Here is a 24,682-nt window from a genome sequence, read left to right as displayed (position 1 = left end):
ACATTTACCCTATGCTAGCTAATAAAAAAAGATTGCCTTTTGCCACTTAAGTAAAAGCAAAGTAATACATAGGAGACCTCATATGATATTCATTATTCTGAGTGTTTTATTAGTTTCCAGCACATACCACATTACCATACAAATGATCACAACAGCCAGCACCACAAAAAAGTAGCCGTAAAGAGAAGGAGAAAGCAATTATGAACAAGATCAGGTGACTCTTGAGGCAGGAAAACTTGTAATGTGTAATATAATATAACCCAAGGTTAACCAATAGTTGTGACAAAACATATGAAATGAGAATGCTTTTTTTTATACAGCAAATGAATTACTGCTCCCAAAACTGTTCTAACAGTAACTCTCTTATTTGACTCTATGTTTGCATTCTCTCCTGGCATCAACTCTGAATTAATTTTAAGTGAGAAAAGGTCCAACGCTGTGGCCACCCATGGAGCCATAAACTAAATGGTGACATTTTCAACCCAAACTGGAGTATGAAGCTCCAACTAATATAAATAGTTGAATGCACAAGTAGGAGGCAGATAAAAAAACAACATACAGTGCTGGCTGAAGGCACACACAACACATCAAATGAACAACAACAGTTTGTCATTTAATGAGTATGGACTCAAGTGTGGTAGCACAAGTTTGAGTGGTGCTCAGCCAGTCTACTGAACAGAAAGTTAAGGAGGTGTGTGGCATTAAGCAGAAGCAGGCAGCTCAAGAACCACTGCTTTATGCACATCCTTTCTGGCACAGACTGAACCTTTACCAGTTTAGGTCCACAAAGCCCCATTTTCTAAACAGATGGCCCTACAATGACCAGCTGGCGCACCCCTCCAAGAGTAAGTGGGCAAGAACCCTCTGCAGTCAACAGATGCTTCACCCACAATAGGCAGCTTGAGCCCAAACTGCACATCACATTGGCCTTACTTTGAAGGCTTTCATGGGTACCCCAGACTCTGAGTTTTCATTAAAAAACAACAAACCCCATGGTATGTAAATCAAGAACACAGTTTTGTTATAGATAGTGGTTTATGTGGAATGAGAGAAAGCCCACATTTGGATGACACCCTAAGTCAAAACATGGCTTAGCTCACAGCAGTGCAGCAGTAGCAGTCACAATTTTCTCTATGGCAGCCCACATGCTTGCATATTCACATGGCTTGGGAGACGCCCAATATTAATAGCTCTCCTATCGTAAATTTGGAGTAATTACACATTTGCCTGTAATATGTTTACACAATGCAACCACAACATTAACTGAGATGAGGAAATCAGAGGAAATTACTCTGCAATGGAGACTCTAACAGTATCCATGTTCAAGCAGGACTTCCAGAGGCAAACAAAATGATACGAATACTCTTTTTATGGCTGTTTTGACTGAAATGTAACTCTTACCGTAATCCATTCCTCTGATCAAAGGCTGGGATCATAGAGCTGGGGTGCTCTGACATAAGGGCAACAAGTAGCTGTAGGACATCCATTAAATTGTCATCCTGTTAAATATAAATGGAGATCCACATTCATATAATCATTGAATTATCAGTGCAATCTTCCAGATAAGAGAATATAGAATTGTAATCCAAATCAACTTTGTTGAAGACAAAGAGAGAGAACATACATAAATAATAAAAATATTGGATAAATATATGTGACTGGGGGCATGACTACCAAAAAAGCCCAGTAAGTTTGATCCAGACTTCACCTTTTTGCCAATTCTCTCCCTACACTCCCTCCCACCATTTTCCACACTGCAAAGGAGGCTATTCCAGCCTTCTATGGGAGCTTTTAATCTGGATCCAGTTCATTGCCAGGACTGCTTAACCTGAAACAACAACTGGACAACCCTAACAAGAACTCAGAATTCACAAAGCAGTACACTTACCCTGTGTGAAATGGGGCATTTTTATTTTTAAAAAATGCATGAATAGTAGCTATATAGTTTTATTTACACACACACACATGCACACATACATGTCAGGATCTAAAAAAAACCAAACAACTTGGTATCTTTCAACAAAAAACACCACCAAGCAGAAAAGAACTTCAAAAGAAACTTTAATATAGAACAAGTGGAGTGGAGGAGATCCCACCAGGAATACCCGAAACTCTTAGCTCTGCCTAAAGTAGTTATTTGGATTCCGGCCATTATATACCAGCTTAAGTGCCCACTAGTTTTGATAAATAGGGAAAAAATGACACAACTTCTGTATTTCAGCTTTTGTAAATTCCACTGGTATCAATGAGTCAGCCATGAATAACTAAGTGCAAGGCTGTTCCTGCTGAATTTAACCCTAACTCTGAAATCACTTATGTGAAAAATGTCCCAGTGGATAATTGGAAAAATCAAATACACAAACTATTTCAAGGCTGCAATCCTGAATTTGCAAGATAGGCTCTGTTTAAGGTTTCTTTCAGTGTGAAACTGTTTTTTATATATAGCAATCACATTCGGATCTCATGGATTACATAGGATATTGAAAACAGCATTTAAATAAGAAATCAATGGTGTATAGAAAATGTAACTTGCAAGCTAGTTGGCAATTTAAAAAAAATGGTACTTCCATTACAGAAATAATAATTTCTTATTACAATCCAGGAATAGGTTAAGAAATGGAAAAACAATAAACCACACTCCAAGAGGTAAAATGACATTGGCTGTTTTTTTATGCAAAGTAGGCAACCATCAAAAATCCTTATTTACATATTGCAATTTTGCGTAAATAATGTATTCTCCAGATTTGTTTAATTTTTAGGTATTGCCCAGAAAGTCATTTATTGTTTTCAAGTGCAATCTCCCAGCATAAATGCAGCTATAGGTGAAAACACAACAGAGGGGGGAAATCTATACTTCTCAAAGAAAAATTCAATTAATTCTTTATTCTACCCATTTCAAGCACCCTGAAAGAAATTAGTTTGGTTAGATTTATGTTCCTATTTCCTAACTCTTTGATGTTACATCTGGCATCAAGCACTTGCCTGGTGCTAAAATATGAAGATGTAGATATCCCCTTGGTAATGTTTATTTCCAACTATGTTTACAATCTTTGCTTAGAGTTGATTAGTGTGTTTATTTTAAAATCCACATTTAGAAAGAATTATTTTACTTAAAAAACAAGATGGGAGGAAAATTACTTGAACCACATAAAACAGCTTTTTATACGTGCAGCTTTGCCATCTGTTTTCTACACCAACTCTCCTCAATATATCAGTTCAATGAACTGAATAGGAAACTATCAGAACTTATTACGTTAATGAACTTCAGTGCACCATTGAACAGGTTTCTTAAATCATCACTCACTATTTGTAGTTTCCACCAACAGTTGATTTTATGCTTCTTATTTAAAGCCATCTTGTGGCGAGAAGGGCTGTTTTGTTCAAACAGTTGTTGAAAGCAAAACAGTTAAAATTAAGATTACCTCATGCATGGTGAGGAGATAGTTGAGGATGCCCTGTAGTTCATCTTCTTTTACTCCATGATCCTTAAAATATAAAATAAAATAAGTGGCATAACACAAGCAAGTCATGCATATAAAGCATCTTGAGCTACTTTATGGGAAATGATACACAAATGGAATTAAATAAATTAAACCTAACAACGGAACACAAAGGGTACATTCTAGAGAAATGCCTGTGAAATCAATAGGATTCACAAACAGAACTTTTCCAGTTTTGCACCACAAGATATAAACCCTCCAGGAACTGTTCCCACATATACGCCAGCGTTTTCATGCTTAGCCCATAGCTGTCAACTTTTCCCTTTTCTTGCGAGGAATCCTATTCAGAATAAGGGAATTTCCCTTTAAAAAAGGGAAACATTGACAGCTTTGGCATAGCCTGTATATTATTCTTTTATATCTCAGTCCTTTAGCCACTTTGTCATGAATGAACCTATTAACTTTGAGGAGTTGTGATGGCAGTTGTGGTCTAAGTTAAAATAATAATAATTTATAGCTATAATTAAGAATGTGGCACGACTATCACACAGGCCTGTACCTCCTAGAAATTAAGCAATTTACACCAGTAGTGTTTGCCAACTAAATGTGCAGTCCTTTTCCACAAAAAAGCAACCTCTAGTTTTACCACCATTCACAATAAGTGCTTTTCCTATGTAATACCATGGCCCACGAGGCAAGATCTTCAAAATTATAGTTCACTAAGACTAAGCAATTTGCTAGGCCTCAGCTCCAGTACAAGATCTGAAACCCAAATAGCCCCCTTCTTCCTCCTCTCTTGGAATAAGTCCATCCAGGTTGCCACCATCACCACCACCTCCTTTCTGCTCAGCACAGAAGAGTTCTTTGCAAAATAATCAGCCTTCAGGGGAAGAACAGGATCAGCCTGACAGGAATTTTATTTAAATGTTTCTGTTCTAGTGTTTTGATTGAAAAGACCCAATCAAGTTATTTATCTCAAAATTATTAAAACGAAAGACTCCTGCAGACCCCTTGACACTTAGTTGAGTAAACCTGTAAACCTTGAGTGCCAGAGAGGGATGCAGCTGTACTAAGAGGAGGAGATTAAAAATTTGCTGCAACTTACATTCTCTTCTCGGTCCCTCACCCACCTTCCCAGCTAGCCAGAGGCGTCAGGTCTCTTTCCTCCCTCTCTGGGATAAGCACTGCTTAAGCTTCAGCACAATGCAAGACACACTGCAGAGCCCAGCCCCAATTTGTATACTGCTTACCTTCATTACTAACTGCTTAACGAACATCAGCAAAAAGGCTCTCAAGGAAAAAATTTCTTTCTGATTGGGTCGTGGTCCATCTTAATTTAAAAGAGACATGTTATATACTTCATAGCTTGGTATTAATTTTGCTATTAATACATTAACTCTGAACATTAAATCATCCTCCACCTCCACCACCCAAAAAACAAATTGAGAACACACAGATTTACAGGAAAACATCTGCTCACACTTCTCTGGATCCAGCCCCCAGTTAATAAGCATGTTCTGGATCTTCCATCAGCATCTGGCAAATATTTTCTGTACCTACTGTTGTGTTTTCACCTAGCTACCTCACTGAAAAGGACACCAGCATCAGCCTTTCCACTGAAGTGGCAAGACCCTGTTACACTTTATTAGGTCATCTTTTCCTTTATAAACACCTCCATATCTCACAGAATGGAAGAGGTCTCTAGGGATCCAGGAGAGGGTAAAGTCTCACTACACTCTTAACAAATTCTGCCCCTACCAAGATCCACAACATTATAAAAAAAAAAACCCTGTGCAATTGTTGTGGTACACTGTTGATGAGTAGCACTGGACTTTTCGCATACCTAAACCTTTTGGAATAATTCCACTGCGATCTTGAGGATTCACCACCCAGTAGTAGTACTTCAATGTGTGCATAGCCAGGAGAACTGTTCCTACTCGTCGAATTGCATTGTATATATTGGCTGTGCCAATGAATTCGGTAGATAAGTAAGTGTACAGGATCAACTGAACCTGTATCAGACAATTGAGAATAGAAATAGGTTATATAAGGTGCCATACACATGGCAGGGTAAACCACAAGCAACTAAAGGTTGGGTAATTCCAACTAGTAAGCCTACAATACTGCACTCAGTGATGCTTACTTTTCGGTAGACATGTACAGTAAGCGTGCAATGTACGCAGGGGTTATGTTCTTTCTTATTTAATAGTATTTGGTTTGAATTGTGTAAAGGTAAAGGGACCCCTGATCATTAGGTCCAGTCATGGCCGACTCTGGGGTTGCAGCGCTGATCTCGCTTTATTGGCCGAGGAAGCTGGCGTACTGCTTCCAGGTCATGTGGCCAGCATGACTAAGCCACTTCTGGCAAACTAGAGCAGCGCACGGAAACACCATTTACCTTCCGCTGGAGTGGTACCTATTTATCTACTTGCACTTTGACGTGCTTTCGAACTGCTAGGTTGGCAGGAGCAGTGACCGAGCAACGGGAGCTCACCCCGCCGCGGGGATTCGAACTGCCGACCTTCTGATTGGCAAGTCCTAGGCTCTGTGGTTTAACCCACAGCGCCACCCACATCCTTGAATTGTGTAGCACTAGGTTAAACAGGTGACTAATAAATATACATAATAAATAAAAGGAAGCTAAGTAAATTCATGTGTAAAGGAAATATTCCCTTAGAACTAGGGTCTAAGATGTCTACAAGACCTTAGATACTTTCATGCCATCTCCATGAATTGAAAATGTTTTACCTTGGCTGGAGTATGAATCCATATTGCAGGGTTAAGGAGAATATGATCACACAGTTGCTTCAGCAAGGGCACACCATTGTGCAAATTGCTCAGATACTTAGCAAAGGCAAGACAAAGTTCAAGAACAGCTCTGCTAATGTGTGCTTTGGAAGACTGCAGAAAGAGAAAAGGAATGTGTTTAAGACAACATATAGATAGTGATTTATGTGACCAAAACATGAAACATATTTAATGCAGATTAAAAGAGAGAGAAAAGCAAGCAACAGGCTTCATTTACCTTTTCAAGACTGTATCCTATTACAAGGAAGCCCTTACAAGAAAGCATTTGTTCTTGCATAGCAATTGAGTTCTTCAGCAACTCCATGATGAAAGCCAACAGAATGGAACTGGAAGACACATTGTATTGAAATACTGCAGTTTATAGTGTTTAATAGCAGATTAGTACATTAGACTTGTAATAACAATCTATTTCCTCAATTCACATACTACTTTTTGAACATTATTAAATTTATGCATCCTATTAGTTTGTCTTCATATCCCCACAATCACCCAGTGGTGATTGCTGGATTCAAAGAAATAGAAATAGAGTACATCACAGTACACAAAAAATGATACATGATTCAGACGGCAGTATCTAGGTATATGAGAGGTGTCCCATGTTTTAACAAAGCAAGGCAAATCTTGCTCTGCAATGGGGTTTTATTTGTGTTAAATCCATTGGGACTTGCTTTGTAAACATGTAAGGAATCAAAATATTTGTCTTGTAACAAATGGTTGTAAGAAGGGATTGCTATAACAGGATCATCATCTCTGGATTTCAGTTCACTAGTTCACTGTTCCCATGCAGTGATCATCAGCAAAGTCAGAAATTACACTTCTGTAAGCAGAAGAGGTTTTCTACTCACTAAAGAGCACTTTTGTATCATAGACAATTTACTCTCAGTCTCATTAAGTCTCCTAAAGGACAACTGAAGAGTGCACAGGAAGTGAGAATTGCAAAATCATACACTTCCAATTACCTCCTTGATTTGTTAATATCTGAAGCAAGGCTCAATGATTGCAACGACCTTAGAAATCTTAGGTAACAGTAAAAAGCGTAAAATCAGAAAATTGAATTGACAGGCAAATGACAGTATAAATGGAAGGCTAGGGCAAGGGATTTGCATAGCTGTCTTTTTGAGGAATTTTAAGAGTCACACTCCACATTCCTAACATTTTTTCCTTAACCTGTTCTTTCTACAACAGTTAGAAATAGCAATACTTTTAGAAAGATACTGTATAAAACACACACACATTATAATACAGGCACCTTTTATGGCTTTTACCACAAAACATCATCATTAGTCGTCTGAAAACACCTAGCCTTTCCTTTTGACAGTCCCATAGTGAAGTTGAAGTAGTCTAGATATACAAGACATCTTTCACTGATCAAGCACTGGGCCAGGAAGATAAACTCTCCCTGGTTAGAACCAGCAGCCCTGTAAAAAATAGCACCCCCCCCCTGACAGGAAGGAATTCATCCTCGAGAAAGAGATTTTCCATATCCCCACTACTCCATAAATTACATAGCTACTGAATGATGTACACATTTGTGTAGAAGACCTGGTGCCAGTAATCTTGACTTCATCTCAAGGTCTTCTCTGCACAAGAGATTTAAAATGATCTAACCTTGAAAATATAAATAATGTTCCCAATGCTGCAATATAATTGCATTATTTGGAGGTAATTTTCCCCCATAAGGGGAAACTTCCTCTCACAACATCTTCACCTTGGCTATATTTAGATGTGCATGTCCATCATTTAGTGTGCATTTTATTGTCAGCTTACTCTATCTAGAAAACACCTCTCCCAACTTAGACGGCAGAATAACAGTTAATAGGCTAACTGAAAAGTCAGGCATAAGCAATTGTTTACTACTGGAGAGTGCTAGTTTCTCTAGAATGCAATAGACATCGCAAAACAAATTGGCAATCTGAAGAGCAAATAAAAGGTCTTACCAAACAGTTGTGTCAGGTTGATCCAATGAATATTGCCTATAGTCCAGCTGTGCAAACAGAGGAAAAAGCACCTGCACTCCTCCAATTGAATGCATTGCACTTTGGATTGAATGGGTTATGACTGCTTTTACATCCTGTTAATACCAAGTTTGTACAAATTACAAATGGATATTGCATTTGTTTAACTACTTCGAAGCATTCAAAATGTGACCTGAATGCTTCAATAGGATCTCTAAAAATTAAATGGTTACCTTGTTGAAATGACATAGAGTGTGGGGGAACTTAAAGATGTGTGACAATAAACTTCAAAAGAAAAGCAGTTAAAACAACTTCGGGAATGGAAAATCTATCAGAAATACAAGGCACTGGGCCTGTTCAGCTTTGAGGAAGGCAGGAGAGAGAGCGTTATGACTGCACTCTACAAAACAACTACATTTGGCGACTGAGCAGGCTGTAAATCTAAATAAATAAACAAAACAGATGGACCTGAGTGCTTTTAAGGACTCACAGTCAAACAGAACACAAAAGTATCCAAGGGAAAGAAAACAAAGGAAATCTACTCCTCCTTGAAGTTGAAACCAATGCTAAAATACCTGCAGCATGAGGGCATGTGGTGAATGTACAAAGATGGAAGGGTTATCCTTGGGTGATGATTCTAGGCAGAGCTGTGCATCTGTAGCCCTTGGATTGTACGTAAAGGCAATACAATTAGAAAGTTTCCCGTCATACAGTAACAGTTTGTGATGGTCAGCAAGGAAGAGGTCGCTTTCTCCCTTGAATTTAAAAGTTCCCTAGAATAGAAACAAAAGATAAAGTAGGCTAGAATCCAACTGGAAATAAAACTTCCACACGTGAAATATTTCAAGACCGCTTAACCATGGAGATCTGAGGTGCATTTTTCTAAATAAAATTCATTGATTTGTGATCCAAGGTCGTTGCAGTTCTTTTAATTTTCTAGACATATGTTTTAAACAGTGTTTTCTTTTAAAGCATGTAAGTTTTTCCTTTTCTTATTTTGTAACAGAAAAGAAGACTGGTACAGTATCTTTAGCCACAGTCACGAATAAAAACTTATTTGCTTATATTTATAACAGTGGTTTGGATGTAAAAAGTTATTTCTGTTTTGCAGTTTAGCTTGATAACTCTGCAGGTGGTTTGCACAAATGCAAAACAAGACATCTGACAACCCACAGATAACTTTCATAGGAGAGTTTAAAACTTTTTAAGGAAAATGCATTACAAACTAAAGTGTCTATATTAGCTCTTTGCTGAAACCAGAAACACCAGAATACAATAAGATTGTATTGAGACTATATTGAGACAATAAATACCTTGTATCCAAGACCAAGCTGATAAATAGCAAAAATCTGAGCAGCATTGAGAGCCTCACTGAAAAGATAGACAGCTGTCATCTGGCCACAAAACACTCGATTGGCATCTGCTGTTTCTGAAGAACCCAGGAAACATTTATCAAATGTCTAGGAAAGAGAACAAATAATTAAGGAATAATATAAATGGAATCTATGTTAGCATAGTTCTCTTTTGGAAGGTAAGAACATACATCCAAGTTTCAATATGATGTATGGCTTTGATGCACATACATGAACACCAGACACTGTGGCAGAGAAGGGATGTACCCACTCTCATCAACATCATGTAGGTTATATGAAGTGTGCATGTGGAAACCCAACTGACACAGAAGTCAAGAGAAAAGTCCCCTGTGCTCATGTGCACATCTATGATCTAATTCATTTGGGCTATAAGATATAGCCTGCAAAATTACATTTCATCATGGTTAACTCTCCATCCCTCTTCACACTTGACTATTAAGTACAATGTGATGGGTAAGTCTGGTTCCGGCGTAGAGCATATGCTTGTATATGAGAGGTCCAAGTTTCAATCTCTGGCATTTTTATTTAGAATTATATCACGTTAACAGGAAAGACCTCTGCCTAATATTTTAAAGAGCTGCTGCCATTTGTTAACAGACTATACTGACTTTTTTACCATTTTAGACACAAAATACACTGTAGCAATTCTTAAAATATCCAGGGCAATCTTTCATATTTCATATTTCCAGGATGTAGGCATGAACTTTGTGTCACTCAACCACAGTTTTATCTGCTTTTGCCTGCAGATTATAAAACAGCATATCATCCCTACAACTTCAATACATATTTATGGGTGAATAAATATGGTAATTCACTTCAGCGACTGGGACCAGACAAAAGTAAACGATAGAAGAGGTGTTTATTTAGGGGAGATAACTTAGGGCTCATATGCAAGATCATTGAAGTTAGATTAAAGCACTAGGCAGACTGATGTAGTCAAAACTGGAGATATCAAGAACTGGCAGAATAGGGGTGGAGAACTGAATCTGGCCAGTGGGCAGTAACTAACTTCCTCTACCTTTGGAGGGCTAAGGATGACATATGAGGGTCACCAACAGTACCAGCTCAGCCATTAGCTGGGGCAAGGCCGCCTCTTCAGGAGGTGCCTCTGTGGACACCCTGCCTTTCCTGCCACTTCCACTGGCATCAGTGCCAATTTTGGGCAAAATCTCGCCAATTTCCGTGCCAATGATGGCAGTGGCAGCAGTGGAGCAGGAATCAGCAGCAGCAGGGCAGAATGGTACTTCCTGTTTTGCCTCATGCGGTGAAATGGGACACACTGCTCCTGGTGACCTACCACATTTGATATCATGTGTCTAATACATGCTCACACAATTTAAAATAAAACTCTGAGGGCAAAGACACAGCTCTCAAAGTACTGATCATCTGATCGTTGGGTATTGCATTGGACTTTACAAGACCTGCTAATTATCCAAGTGTTGGCACTTTGCAGAACCCTATGTGAGGGATTTATTTTTTTAATTCCCATTTATACATTCTACTTCAAATTAAGCATCAAAAAGAAAGAGAGGGACACCTTTTGGTGTAGCAAGTTACTTACGTCACTGGTATTGACAAACCATGTTATCTCTCCATAAGATGCAAGTTCCCCATTCACATAACATCTGAGTTCACTGTTCTTCCAACGATTATAGATATGCACTATAGTAACCATGTACCACTACATAAGAAATTTAGAAGAGTTAAACTAAATTTAAAGAAGTTTTTTTCCCCACCTGTTGAAAATTGTGCGTTAGTTAGAAAAATATAGAGAGAATTGGCATCACACACACTTCCCAAACAAGGGGGACAAAAGAAGACACAAAGTTTGCATATGGTAATTTATATGTGTGTGTCAATTTTAAATAATTGCTGTAATTTAATTTAGAAGGCATCAGGTGACTTAGATTGCTGTTCAGTCTGCAAAGCATTGGACAATGTCACAGCTCCTAATCTCTCTTTTTAAGGTTCCTTATCTTGAATCAGGTTTGGATGGTACAGCCCTCAAACAGAAGACTGGCCTCCCACTACAGAAAATAGAATACTGTCCTCTGTAAAGTAGGACATATGGCCATCCTCATTAGAATAAGAGGCAAAATTGCCGCCAAAATGCTTAAAATATAATGACCATAAACCAAACCAACACATCCAAAACTGATTCATTTTTTGTGGGCACTGCTCTTATACTCTTTCCCTGAATAGTTTCACCAGGGTATCTAGCTGTGCTGTGGTAACAGTTGGTATTTACAAGGAGGTAAACCCCTTCAAACTTAAGAGCCTGCCTAATTAGAAAACTGCAGAATTAATCAACAGTGTGGTAAAGCTGCAAATTCCTTTCAACTTGAATATTCTGCATAAAAAGAACACAGCAAGGTTGCCATATGAAAAAGTAAAGCACACTGAAAAGGTAACAGAAAACATGGACTCTAGATTATTATTTTTAAACATCATTTTTATACCGTATTTAGAGACCTTTCCTTTCCTTTAACTGTAAACTAAACTCATATGCCAGAATCTTCTCTTTTCTCTCCTCAAAGCCAAATTTCAGAACATCCAGATGACAACAAATGTTATCATAACACCACTGGAGCCAATGGCCATTAATTCCCATAGAGCAGAGACTTAAACCTAATGTCTAATGGCATGCATTTAATGGGCATTTGCAGGACAACACATCTGAACTCACCTTTTGTGGCTTGAAATCAAATTTCACACAGTGCTGGAAGCCTTTTCCTTTTGATTTAATTGAGGTCACAACCAAACAGCCTCCAACAAAATGAGCAGAATACCCGAGTCCTTTGCTTGTTCGAAAACTGAAACAATTTATTTAAAAATGGTTAAATTCACCATTTATTCCCAGGTAGTTGGTGAGAGCAATCTTTAAAAGTAGACATAGATGAAACAAATTTCAGAAGACATAATAATGCATACATACCAATATAAGTAAGGCTTATCCTTGTCTACATTGATATTATTTACAGGATCCATTCTTAACCAAGTATGAAAAGTAAATCCATTCTGGTAGGGCCATTTGGCTATAGGAGGTAAGGCAATAGCCTAGAAAAAAAAAAAGTTTATATAAAGCAGAGAGGTACTTCAGAGCAAGTCATTTGATTTGTAGAATCCGAATGCATGCAAAGGAAAAGTGTATACAATTTTAGATGTGACGGTATTGGTACCAAAGTTTGCTTCTTCACATTTAAATCATAGTGAGACAAAAAATATCTTTGGGCTCTTCCACATGAAAAAAAAAATCTTTAAAATAGTCACAATTATTACATATGATACGTAATCCTAGAACTAGAAGTCCCCTTTTGTCCCAAGTGATGGCAACACTTGCTGCAAATAGAAGTGCTTTTTTTTTTTAATAGCCTAAAAGATAGCACAGACATGAAGGCATTTGCCTTTATTAAGGGGGAAGCTGCAAGGACAAATCTTCAAATCAAAAAATAGTTTTCTGAAAGATTTCTGTAACTCTGTGGTTTAAAGATGCTGACGTCATTATCGATACAAATGAACACAAACATCAAAGAACCTGAATGTCAGCAGACTTTGCATTACATTGCTAAACTCTGCGATATTCCTGCCCAAACACAATGCCATAAATCTTCTAGAAAGGATATATCAGTAACCCACTCACTTGTATAAGGAAAACATTCTTTGAAGAACATGAGGGCAAAACATTTTAACCTAAACACTATTCCTTAATATATTTCATCTTTAGTAAGATCAGTTTTTATGTTTTATTTATACACCTATCAAACATTAGAAAATATCTGTATGTTGCAGTTCAATACATATTACAATGCTTTTATATTGTTATTCCTTTATTTCAATGTGATACACAAAGTTCCCCAAGCCAGTCCATAAGGATAAAAATAACTATTGTACAATTTTTATTTTTACTTTTTAATAAGTTTTTTTGTTATGATTTAAAAGCCATGAAGTAATTTAGGGACCAGCATAAAACATACCATGGTTCCGGAATTCATTAACATTTGACCTCCAGACTACCATATTCCAGGCCTGTTGAAAGGCACTGAAGATCTACCTATTATCAAGTCGTGGCAGGAGCGAAGAACCACCATAGCAACTTGGCAAACTATCTACAGAAGCCACTTACTCTAATAAGTGTAAGATGCGCTCTTTTTAAGAACACCTGGAGTTAAGCTTCCCTAGGAATTTGGCCAGGAAAATATTGCTCATCAAAGCAGAGTTATCTTGGTCAAGTTATCAAGAAGCACAAAGAAACAGCAAAGGCAACACACACACACACACACACACACACACACCCCAGTACAGTACAGTACCATACAAGAATCTCATTCTGAAAATATTTTAAAAAGCTACAACAATGGTTGCAATATTCCCATCAAAGCGTTTTCAAAGTATTGCTTACTGAGACTAGGGCTTGAAATGAGGTTCATTTAATTAGGCAAACCACCCATGAGGTTCTTATAAGCCATTATATTTAAAACAGTTTAATACAATAAACTGAGTTTTCATTAGTTAATGGACAGCAGCCCTTATAGTAGTATAGTATTAGCAAACCACTATCATAGAGAAACAAATACTTGAGCAATAAAATGTTTATCAAGAATATTTAAAATTTAACATTCATGTACATGTGTGTATGTTCAAGTTTCTAAAACCTTGGAGTGGAAGGAGGGCAGGTTGAAAGAGAAAAGATTTGTGCTATTTTTACTGCCTTGTATTTGAGTGTGCTTAGAATTAAAGGAGCCTAATGAAAGCATGTAGAAAAAACAACCCAAACACATAAATTAAAGCAAAAAAGAAACATAGGGGAAAGAACTACTTACTGCAGCACTTTTTCCTGGAAAATTGAAGAAGGCATCAGGACCATACTTCTGAGGCATGTGCTTTAACACAGACAACAGCTTTCCAGCATGTGGTGGCTATTTAAAGAACGATTTCTCATGTATTTAGTATTTGAATATAAAATTCAGCAAAACGATTGAACATTAACTATGAACTTTAGACAACACTTCTGCTGACTTGCACATTACAATAATGCTATCATACATAAATTATCTCATAAATCCTATTTGCCTTGGATGTCTAGAACCATCATTCTGAGTGGATGGTACTGGTTGCCAGTTGAGTTCTTACAATGTAGAATATGAGACTTATGCCCACCCCTCTGCCATCCAGCACCAAGGTAGTGAACCAACCATATGATAGGACACCATACCATGGCATACGAATGTTGCCCAAATAACATGTCTGTTAAGGGTATGGGCCCTTAAGAGCTGTCATTTCCAGGGATTATGGCGCTTGAGTGAACATGTTAAACCGCATATTCAATTAACAACAACAACAAAATTCCAAAGAGGTACAGGTCACACAACCACACACTGGCCTGGTTACAGCCTTCCATCTAAGTTCAAATCTTTTTATTAACCTTATGTATGAAATCAATGTATGAAGTCAATGAAATCAGTTTCAGTGAAATAAACATCTTTTCTCTCTCTTTTGGCTAATGCGGAGTGTTCTACTTACCCATTTTCCTTTGTCTCCCTGAAGTTTGCTGAAGTACAGCTTTAACTCCCGAACTGTCACACTGTAGCTTGCTAATACTCCCAGCATATCAACTAGGAGATCTAAGAAAAGCAAATTATTAGATTTAGATTAATACCCAACTTTTTATTTTACCAGCAAAAAATGTTATAAAAAGGATTCTGTGTCAATTAAAGACACTACCACAGTTAGTTCCAGTTTTAGGCTGACTGGAAATTCATACCTGCAATCATATTGTCAGCTTTATCAATCCTCTGGAGCACGTGCTCAACAAGACCCACTTCTGTGCAAATTTGGAGATTTCGTATACTTTTCTTCAAGATGGCTGTAAACATGCTCCATACCTCAGCCTGGCAAGTGACATCACATTTATCCAACAAGTCCACCATGCAAGTAATACTCTCTCCATCTTGTATAATAAAGTTCATTTCCAGATCAAAGTGACCTCCTACAAGCTTCAATTTGAAAAGAATAGACATTAGTGATTTTCTCTATCTCCAGAATTATATGTTTAAAAGATTTACAACATACAATAGCAGCATTCCTTCTTTGGATATGAGCAGACACCAATAGAAACTTTAGATTGCACAATCGAATAAGTGCAGGCCGAATTAGAAATAAGTGTTACTGGGTGGAATCCAGAATTATATGGACATAATGGGGTGGGTGGAAGCTAGCCAACCCTCGTCCCTATGGCAGCATTCCCCAGGTCCACAAGAATGCTCCACTGAGGGGTAGGGGCTCTACTACATGAGGTGAGCACCCCCCACAAAAAGCTGGGCATGGCACCTTCCATGAGTGAAGCTCCTGCTTGAAGAAGTTGCTTCTGCCCAGTTTTCAGGAATCCCCCTATTACATGCACTTAGTTTTGAATCCAACTCACTGAGTCCAATGGGTCTTACATTCGCATGTGTTTCCATCGTTTTACGTTAACCATCTAGCAACAGGCATCAGTGTATATGATCAATGTATATCAGAAGCCAATGTCGGAGTAAGAAATATGATCCCAAATACTGTTTTCCAAGGAGCAATTTTTTGACACATGACAGGTGTCCACAGGAATTTTCAGGGTGAGAGAGTGAATGCTACAAACAAACAAATCTAACTGGCATCAGATAATAGGACTATCATTTGTGGGTAGACCTGGCTCTGTTAAACTTGTATTCTGGGTCTATTCATCCATTTGTAGACTGCTGCGCATCTGCCTAGATAGATGCCTGGTGCACCTGTAATGTCTTTTCTCTCACCACTGAAACCAGGTTAAAAACACTGTACTATACCTTCAGAGTTGGATATAATAATGATGGACTTGATGTGCATTGGCATTAACAGATTACTTTTTTAAATGTTTAGGAATTCAGAATAGTACCACATTTTTGTATGAAATGAGGCATTAGTTAGAAAGATCACAAATTCCTGGTTTTGTTGCTGTATATTGTGGTTAAGCTGACAGATGACTCCCCAGTTGCTACTCCAAACTTAAGTTCCATTGAATTGGATAGGAAAATGATCATTGCACTTATTTTAAGGGGACTAACGTGACTAAGGCTGCAATCCTATGCATGCTTATCTGAGTGGGACTCTACTGACAAGCAAACATACAACAATCCTATACACATTGCTCTTCTCCTGCTCTCACCCCATTGTACTGACTCTAGTCTACTGCTGCCCATGTATCTATACTCCCGGCTAGCTTAGCTATGTTCTTTTACATAGCACTTGGTGGTTTCTTCAACAGATCATCAGGAGTAGTGCCTCATAATACCCAGCCTGCAATGTCACCTGCCAGCTCGTCTGATGACAGGGTTTATCACAGAAGAGCTGTATTTAATTCAGTGAATGACACCCCTTGGGTATATGAGGGTTAGCAGCAGAGATCTATTACTAAACAGAAACTAATCAGATAGGATTTTTTCATTAAAAATATATTCATTCAGATATAAGATTTGCCAAAACAGTCACTCTTCCTGGCTTTTCCCTGAATCCCAGCAGCTCCCACTCATTACTCAAGATCTGAAGTGTTAGAGATATACATGTTGGGAAGCACATTTTTCAGCATTCTTAACATAAATCAGCAACGATGTCATGCACCTCAAGATTAGAAAGCTATAGTGAGTGTATCTGAGATTCCTAAACAGAATACACGTATAATGGAAAAGAATAAATAATAAATAAATAAATAAATATAAATAACACTTTAAATATTTCTCCTCTTTCACTCTTATTTCATTAATGAAATGAAGGAAGAATGGCACAGGTAACAACTTGTAGCAGGTGATAACTTTCTTCCGCCTCCATTAGCAGCAGTGGTGAATGTCAAACAAGTGAATGGAATTGGAATGTGGCCGGCTAGACCTTTCGGCCTAGTGGTGAGAGGGTCAGTCCTAGGGGTGTGTTTGAAAGCTGCTGATAGTGAAGGTTCCTAGCAGCGATGGTCAACACACACACATCGTGTAACAGCGTCCAGGCACAATTTAAAGCTATTTTTTTACCTATAAATCCTAGGAGGGGTTGCAGTAAAACTAAAGGACTACTTTCACTACCTCCCATTGTAGTGCCTGGATCAGAGGGCAACTCCTGACTGACATATTGCTGCCGTGTCACAAGTGATAACAAAGTAATGCTTGTTTTCTGGCTAGAAAACCTACCCTTATGGTTTTATGCATGCAACAGCAACAGCAACAGTCAAGTACTTGGGCTCAGTAGAAAGGCAGACTCATGCAAAGAACTGCCAACATTTTGAAAGCAAAAAATTTAAGGAAGCCATGTATGATTTTATGCTTATGAACCAACGATGGAATTATCCAGCTTTTCTGCCAATGTCAAGCACAGTGCAAAGTTGTTAGGAAAAAAATCCCTGGCTCACTAGCTTCTTAAAGTTCATTTCTATGAGTTAATGTATTTGGTTTTAAGTGACCATCAACTACCATGCCAACACTTTACAGGCCATACATTCTGCTGTTAACTAAAATGACCTCACCTTCACCTCAATTCTCTACTACCCATCTTTCACTTTTGGCTACATGTACTATTGTCAATAACTACCCATCCAAGAAGTTGACAAATTAGTTTTCCTATCTAATCTGCAAAACACAAATAATTCAGCAGCGTTAGAAGTAGAACACTCCTAGAAACAGACACTAGACTTAAATCTCCCTCATTTAAGTGTTTTATGAAATTACTTTAAGAAAATATGGGAAACAGTTACATGCAATTTGTAGTGAATTTGATATACTGTTAATATGCAAAAATATTATAGATGCACGTAAGTGCACACCTATACAGTATGTCATATTAACCCTTTCTAATGGCAATTTGAGACTGATCAACCTTCAAGACACAAATTTGTTGCCAAAGACAGGGATCGTAATCCTGGTCCGTACACTGGCTAGTTATTATCCGAGCTGCAGTAATGGCTGTGCAGAGCAAAATGTAATCTCGCGAAATGTCACAGTAAGTTATGAATATCTGAGCAGCCTAATGCACCTTACTAGCCATGAAGTGTGAGGATGTAATCTTATTACCTTTTTTATGGTTGTATTTTTTTGAATAATGTAGCCTTTGAACTGATGTATAGTCTTTCCCTGCACTTTAGCATGATTTGGTCTCCTGTGTCATGCAGTTCATTTTTCAGAACTCCCCGATTCAATGTATTTTAAGTCTTAGGCTCAACTTCATAAACAATCTTTATAACAACCCACAGGGTGGCATAATATTTTCGCTCTCTAGATTGTGGTATAATGTGTAAGCATACAGCAGTGATTTTAAAGCAACACATTTGAAGCATTCAAATACATCTTCATAAGTTTTACATTTCATTTTAATATTTGCCTTGGCTATTCGTAAATTTAAATAAGTCATAAATATATCAATACCTGCATGAATTCAAGAAGCAATGACAACCTTTTGTAGTTTACATTTGTAGATTATGGATCTCAGCCCCAATTCCACCCTCTCCAAAATCTCTAGTTTCCAGGGAGATTTCTTTACACCTAATATCATTATATACCAAAATAATGGTTAGGCAAAATTAGGCAAGTTAAGAGCTAGGAACCAATATCTATCTACATTATTAATTAACAGTTTATTAATTCAATAAACTGTTCAATAATATCAGTCACAGGATTTTAAATTAATGACAGCTACTGTGATAATGTGGCATTAATTTGAGGAACCTTACAAACAAAAACCTGTCTGAAAGTAAACTCCAATCAATCTAAGACATATTTATTTGATATATTTAAGGTATGAGCTGAAGGAAGGTACAACTGTTCTAAGTACACTGGTCTAGAAGAAAACCCCACTGAAATAAACTATTATGAGAATTGGTGTGCTTACTCTGAAATAACAGTAAATAACAATGTCATTTACATTGTTTGAAGATACCAATTTAGGTTCCTTTAGTTACCCAGACTGAGGCACGGAGACATAAAAAAAAATTGAAACTTTCTTTTTAAAAAATGCACACAAAATTCAATAATATACACAGAGGCGAACAGAAACACACAACACAAGTTGTATAAAAAACACCCTACATTTTAAAACACTGCAGAGGTACTATGTTATACACCGTAAACTTTTCCTTAATGGTAATAAAGAATTTAATATACATAAATGTTTTCCAAATACAACTTTCTATATTACTTTTCACACAAGTATGCATAATGCACACAGTCAAATTTCACCTTGAAACTAGAATGAAACAGCAAGTGACTGGCTGGCATTAAAAAATTATGTATTGCTACCCAGATCATAGTTATATAAACTGCAAGACAAGACATGCCTGAGGCTCATTGGGTTTTTCATGTCAGGTTTAAATGCTGGAAGATACAAATGGTTCAGACCATAAAAGGTGCATACACTATGATAAATACTAACATCTGTGATTGCTGGCCAATCTTAACTTTCCTAATCCAAGATATAAGACAATCACTGCAAGCTGCAGAATCTCCAGTTAAAAGAAAGAAAGAAAAGGAACAACCTAGCTGATATTAATGAAAGTTAATTTTCATACCAGCTGGCTCAGTCTTAAATACAAAGTATGGTCTGGCTGTACACAAATTATTGAAGTCTGCACATTGTGCTTTCTTCTACCTATTGTACTCTGATTTCTCCTCCCAGTTTTCTTTCTCCTCCCCCATCATCTTACACAGAAAGCACAGGGATAACAGAATTAGAATAACAAACCATAGAAACAACCAAAATTCTCCCCATCACCAATAAACAGGGCAACTCTAGCTTTCAGACACCCTAGGGTTTGCCCAAACCATGGTTTGCCCACTTCAGATATAACAGCAGCCTATGCATGGTTTGTTAAAATCAAAATGAAGAGGGGAAAACAGGGTATGTGAGACCAGTGGGCAAGAGAAGGGAGCGTAAGACACAGATTCATTTATGTAGTGTCAAATCTTGGTTTAGTGTTAAGTCTGAAACAACACAATAGTCACATTTATTTTAAACATATCTGATGAAGCCAACTCTCATTCATAAAAGCTTATGGCATGTCTTTGAAGGTACCTTAAGACTCTTCGTTGAATTTGCTGCAGCAGATTGAACATGTCTGTCCTTCTGGAAATTGGATCCAAAAAACGGTGCTATTGCATGAGTGGAAAGCTGTGCCCTCTTATCACGTGGTTCCCAAAGGTCACCCAATCTTTAAGAGAAGTTTTTCAGAAGGTGCAGGAGACTGCAACAGGAAACCGTGTTGCAGCAGCACACTTCTGTTCCCGTGTCTTAGGCTTCAAGTCAACTACAGAGACTGAAGTAAAAGCTACTTAAATTTGATGTAATTTTAATATCCTACGTTAAGTTGTTATATTAAACATATCCATTATCCTTATATTCAAAATTCCACATTGAACCACCCTACATATAAAACCCACTCTCACAAAATAACCAAATTCGTAACCTTAGTTTAATCCAGACGTAAGTACATCAAGGTAAAATTCTTGCCTAAAGTCATATGCAAAGTATGTGCCTTCCTATAGGAAATGAGATTTCCAAAATCCATTACATCACTGATTCATACATGAGCTCTGAAAGCCAATAAATCACTTAAACTATGATACAGAGGTCCTTTAAAAATTTGCATTTACCTATAGTAAATACCGCCATGTTCTTTAATAGCTTGCTAGCGCAATCTTCGCAAACTACTGATTTATGGTTGTGACATATTTTCAAAATCAGAAATCCATCACTGTATGACATCTACTAGAAAGGCAGTTCAAGTTACATAACTCTAAATTTAAACTCTGTGTAACATGAAAGTCACATAGCAAAAAAAAACAAAACCTGTACTGTATTGCTTATTTTAGTTTCCCTACTGTTCATTTCACTCTAGGAATATATGGAAGCTATTTGTTAGTACACCACATCAATTTACAGGCCTACTCATAGAGGTTTCTCAACATTTCATTAGGAACATAATAATAGACAAAAATAAAATATAGCGATACGGCCCCTAGAAATGAATGGCAATAATCAAACTTGGAAGTAACAAAGGCTGAAAGCAAACAGTGGACATTTCCTCAAGATAACAACTGTCATGATCTCTTTTAGCAACTTTCCTGAAGAAGAGGTAACCAATGGGCTACCCTAAAGTGACCTTAAAATTTATATTCAGCAGAAACAATACTGTTTTACCAAAGCCTATTAAAGTTTGTGAGCCATATCCAACCCCGCAGCTCTGCCTGGTGCAACAAGCTTCCATGCAAGCCACAAGCCTTCCTCTTCCTCTCCTGTCCCCTCCAGCCTCCCATGCAACCTCAAAATCAGCTCCAGGGGGAGAAAAGGAAGTGGGATCATCTTAATAGATGGTCCTGGTTGCGGGCAGGCCCTCAACCCGGTCCCCCCACCCTGGCATGGGTGGATTCATTACCCTCACGACAGGGTGGCACCACGATTACCCAGGGCTATCACCCAATCAATTTGAGTGGAGTGATTGGGGGGAGTATAAAAGCTGCTGAACACCCGCCCACCCTCCCTTTAATTTAGGTGTCCTCTGGCCTTGCTTTGGACTTTGGGTTGGTTGCCCGTCTTGGGACGCGGACCAGGTAGGAATTTTTCTATTTAGCAAATTGGCACTGGCCACTTGGTTTTCGCCTAAATCTTAGCAATCGTCACAGCTTTGTAAGGTTTGGTGGTTAGGCATTGGCTTATTGTTGAGTGGGGAAGGGGAGGTCGGCCATCGCCTGCCCTTCCATTGTCCAAGGGTATTCTGTTAAAGAAATCTGGGGTCTGGATCCTGTCCGAAGTCCGCTTGAGGGGCTAGGGCCATGTCAGGCCTCTGGGAACACCGGGGGAGATGCAGGCAGGTTCCCCCGAAGCAGCTCCCCTTTGGGTGGTTTACCCTTACAGACTTGCTGCAAAGGGGGAAGGAGTCTGATATAGTCTTTTGCCAGTGCCTAAGCCAATACCACTCACATTTCCTGTAATCAATAAAGCTGTGGCCAAAATTTGCCCAATAACCTTAACAAAAAAATCTGTGTCTGTGTGAATTTCTTTATTCTAATGGGGGGTTGGCTTCAGGGTCTTGACACACAAATAGAACTCCTGCTATACCTCTAGAACCTTGCTAGTGCACAACTGGATAAAACCCAATGTTCAAGACCAGCTAATATGATTTTACTGAAAGAGGATGACCTTCAAAAAGACCTGCCACATGAGATGCTTGAATGAAATAACTGGCGAAGGTAGACAAATTGAAAATTCACACTCAGATCTTCCTCAATATTTAAATGGGAAAGATATCTGTTCATTAAAAAAAAACAACCTCAAGGTACAAAAGATTAAAGTGTTTTTTTCAGCCACTGTCTACATTGAATGAATGGCAGTTTTATGAATTTTTAAATAACAAAAAGGTATTTCTTCTCCAAAGTTTCCTTGTTTTGTTTTCTCAAATGATGAAGCTTACAATAACATTTTCCCCAATGTTCTTTCTAAGAGGGGTACAGAGAATGGCTTGTTTTTAATGACTATTTTATCATCCTGTGCTCCATTGTGATGGAGGTGCCACTGCATATACTCCAACTTGTCAGGCTTTGACAAACCATTTGTGCAAGAATTCTAATTTTGTGTAAGCTACACGGCAACAAACGGCATACAATAAAATAATTGGGAAGGACCATAACACCTGCACTTAGTAGGGCTACACCAATCTACACACTTCCATAGTGTGTGTTTTCTCTCACACCAATGTTCTGAAGGTCCCACACACAAATGAGTATAAGAAAGACAGAATGGAATGAAATGCAGGAGGAACATAGCAACTGATCACCACAAGTATGCTTTGGATAGGCTCTTAACAAGGTACTCAAAACACTGACAAACTGTGGCCCACCAACTCTAGGCCTGCACAAACTGTGACCCACCAAGCCAAATAAAGTTAGCTAGCTGTGCACTGTGGCCTGCCAAGTGATTGATAATCCCCCTGCCAGCCATGAAGTAATAACTGGAGGTTCCCCTGGTGACAGCCATATATAGCTGGTGGGTTGCATTTCATTTTGTGGGTGACAAGCTGTTCAGACATGCTACTTTTGCTAGCTTTCATTCTTTTACATTTACCAACATTTGGGATACCAGACCTTTTCTGTAGATAATTGTGTAATCTGCAAATGTGTTTTTGTATGAAGCCAGTCACCTGCTATTTACCAAATAGTCAAGTTGGTTATCGCACATTTGTTTAACTTCCATGCATTTGTCATCCAAATGCTTTGCAAGGAATAAAGAAAAAAACATATTTATAGATATAATTAGATTATGTTGTCCATAGCTAACTAGAGAAGGAGGAAACATTTTGCCTTGTATTCTTTTAAAAAAAGGTACAATACATATTTTAATTGCCTAGTGTTTAAGACATTTGCATACAAACAATACTAGATGGCTCAGAACTCAATGCACATTTTCCCCAAATTAAAAAGAAAAGTAAGGTGATGTGGACTGTGCTGCTCAATATATTTTGCACTGTGTAACCATAAGAGGGAAAGTCTCACTAAAAGACAATCCAAAGTATTGGGCAAATTTATACATTGGGAAGCAGTCCTTTAGCTACTGGGATCCTAAACCATTTAGAGCTTTAAAAGTAACAACAGCACATTAAATTAAGAACTAGTTGTCAATGCAGCTGGTACAATGAGGAAATAACATGGCCCCCAAATTTGGCAATAGTCAGAACTCACAACAGCATTTTGAATCAGCTGACATTTTCGAACAATATTCATGGATCGGCCCTTTAATGTGTTACAGAATCCAATCTAGATGCAATTAAGGGATCTGTGACCATGGTCCTTATCTACACCCTCCAAGTACAGGCACGGCTAATGCTGAGTAAAAGTTCCATTGGCCATCAAGAAACACTGTCAAGCTGTGAATATGATCCTCCTAGGGGATGTACAGCCCTAATCTAGAACAGTTTGACCATGATGACTTCTGCCTAGTCCAGAGTAAATTTCAAGATCTGTCACAATCCAAGCCACATTTCCTCAGCTTCCCCAGAATGAATTGATGAGGAGATATATTTTAAAAATCTGCCTCTCTATATATTGGTTATAGTCATTGGTTACATGGCTTC

At 38.0% G+C, this 24,682-nt stretch overlaps 1 protein-coding gene across 6 annotated transcripts in view; it reads right to left on the bottom strand.

Moving 5' to 3' along the window:
* Nucleotides 1-24,682, bottom strand: part of LRBA (LPS responsive beige-like anchor protein) — a 361,620-nt gene that overhangs the window by 312,584 nt on the left and 24,354 nt on the right. For 5 of the 6 annotated variants that reach the window (XM_053403139.1, XM_053403142.1, XM_053403140.1 and 2 more), the window contains exons 3-17: nt 15,338-15,569; nt 15,097-15,197; nt 14,397-14,492; nt 12,512-12,633; nt 12,263-12,389; nt 11,138-11,257; nt 9,517-9,663; nt 8,779-8,976; nt 8,186-8,319; nt 6,466-6,574; nt 6,189-6,341; nt 5,284-5,452; nt 4,691-4,770; nt 3,423-3,485; nt 1,402-1,499 (exon numbers count right to left, since the gene is read on the bottom strand). In XM_053403139.1, the coding sequence (XP_053259114.1) occupies nt 1,402-1,499; nt 3,423-3,485; nt 4,691-4,770; nt 5,284-5,452; nt 6,189-6,341; nt 6,466-6,574; nt 8,186-8,319; nt 8,779-8,976; nt 9,517-9,663; nt 11,138-11,257; nt 12,263-12,389; nt 12,512-12,633; nt 14,397-14,492; nt 15,097-15,197; nt 15,338-15,569 (1,949 nt within the window). The remainder of the gene's footprint in view (nt 1-1,401; nt 1,500-3,422; nt 3,486-4,690; nt 4,771-5,283; nt 5,453-6,188; nt 6,342-6,465; nt 6,575-8,185; nt 8,320-8,778; nt 8,977-9,516; nt 9,664-11,137; nt 11,258-12,262; nt 12,390-12,511; nt 12,634-14,396; nt 14,493-15,096; nt 15,198-15,337; nt 15,570-24,682) is intronic. The other variant, XM_053403145.1, reaches the window with a different exon arrangement.

The sequence above is a fragment of the Podarcis raffonei genome, chromosome 9 (assembly GCF_027172205.1).
Source record: "Podarcis raffonei isolate rPodRaf1 chromosome 9, rPodRaf1.pri, whole genome shotgun sequence".
NCBI lineage: Eukaryota > Metazoa > Chordata > Lepidosauria > Squamata > Lacertidae > Podarcis > Podarcis raffonei.
The sequence above is the reverse complement of the archived record's forward strand: the minus strand, read 5'-3'. Positions and strand labels throughout refer to the sequence as shown.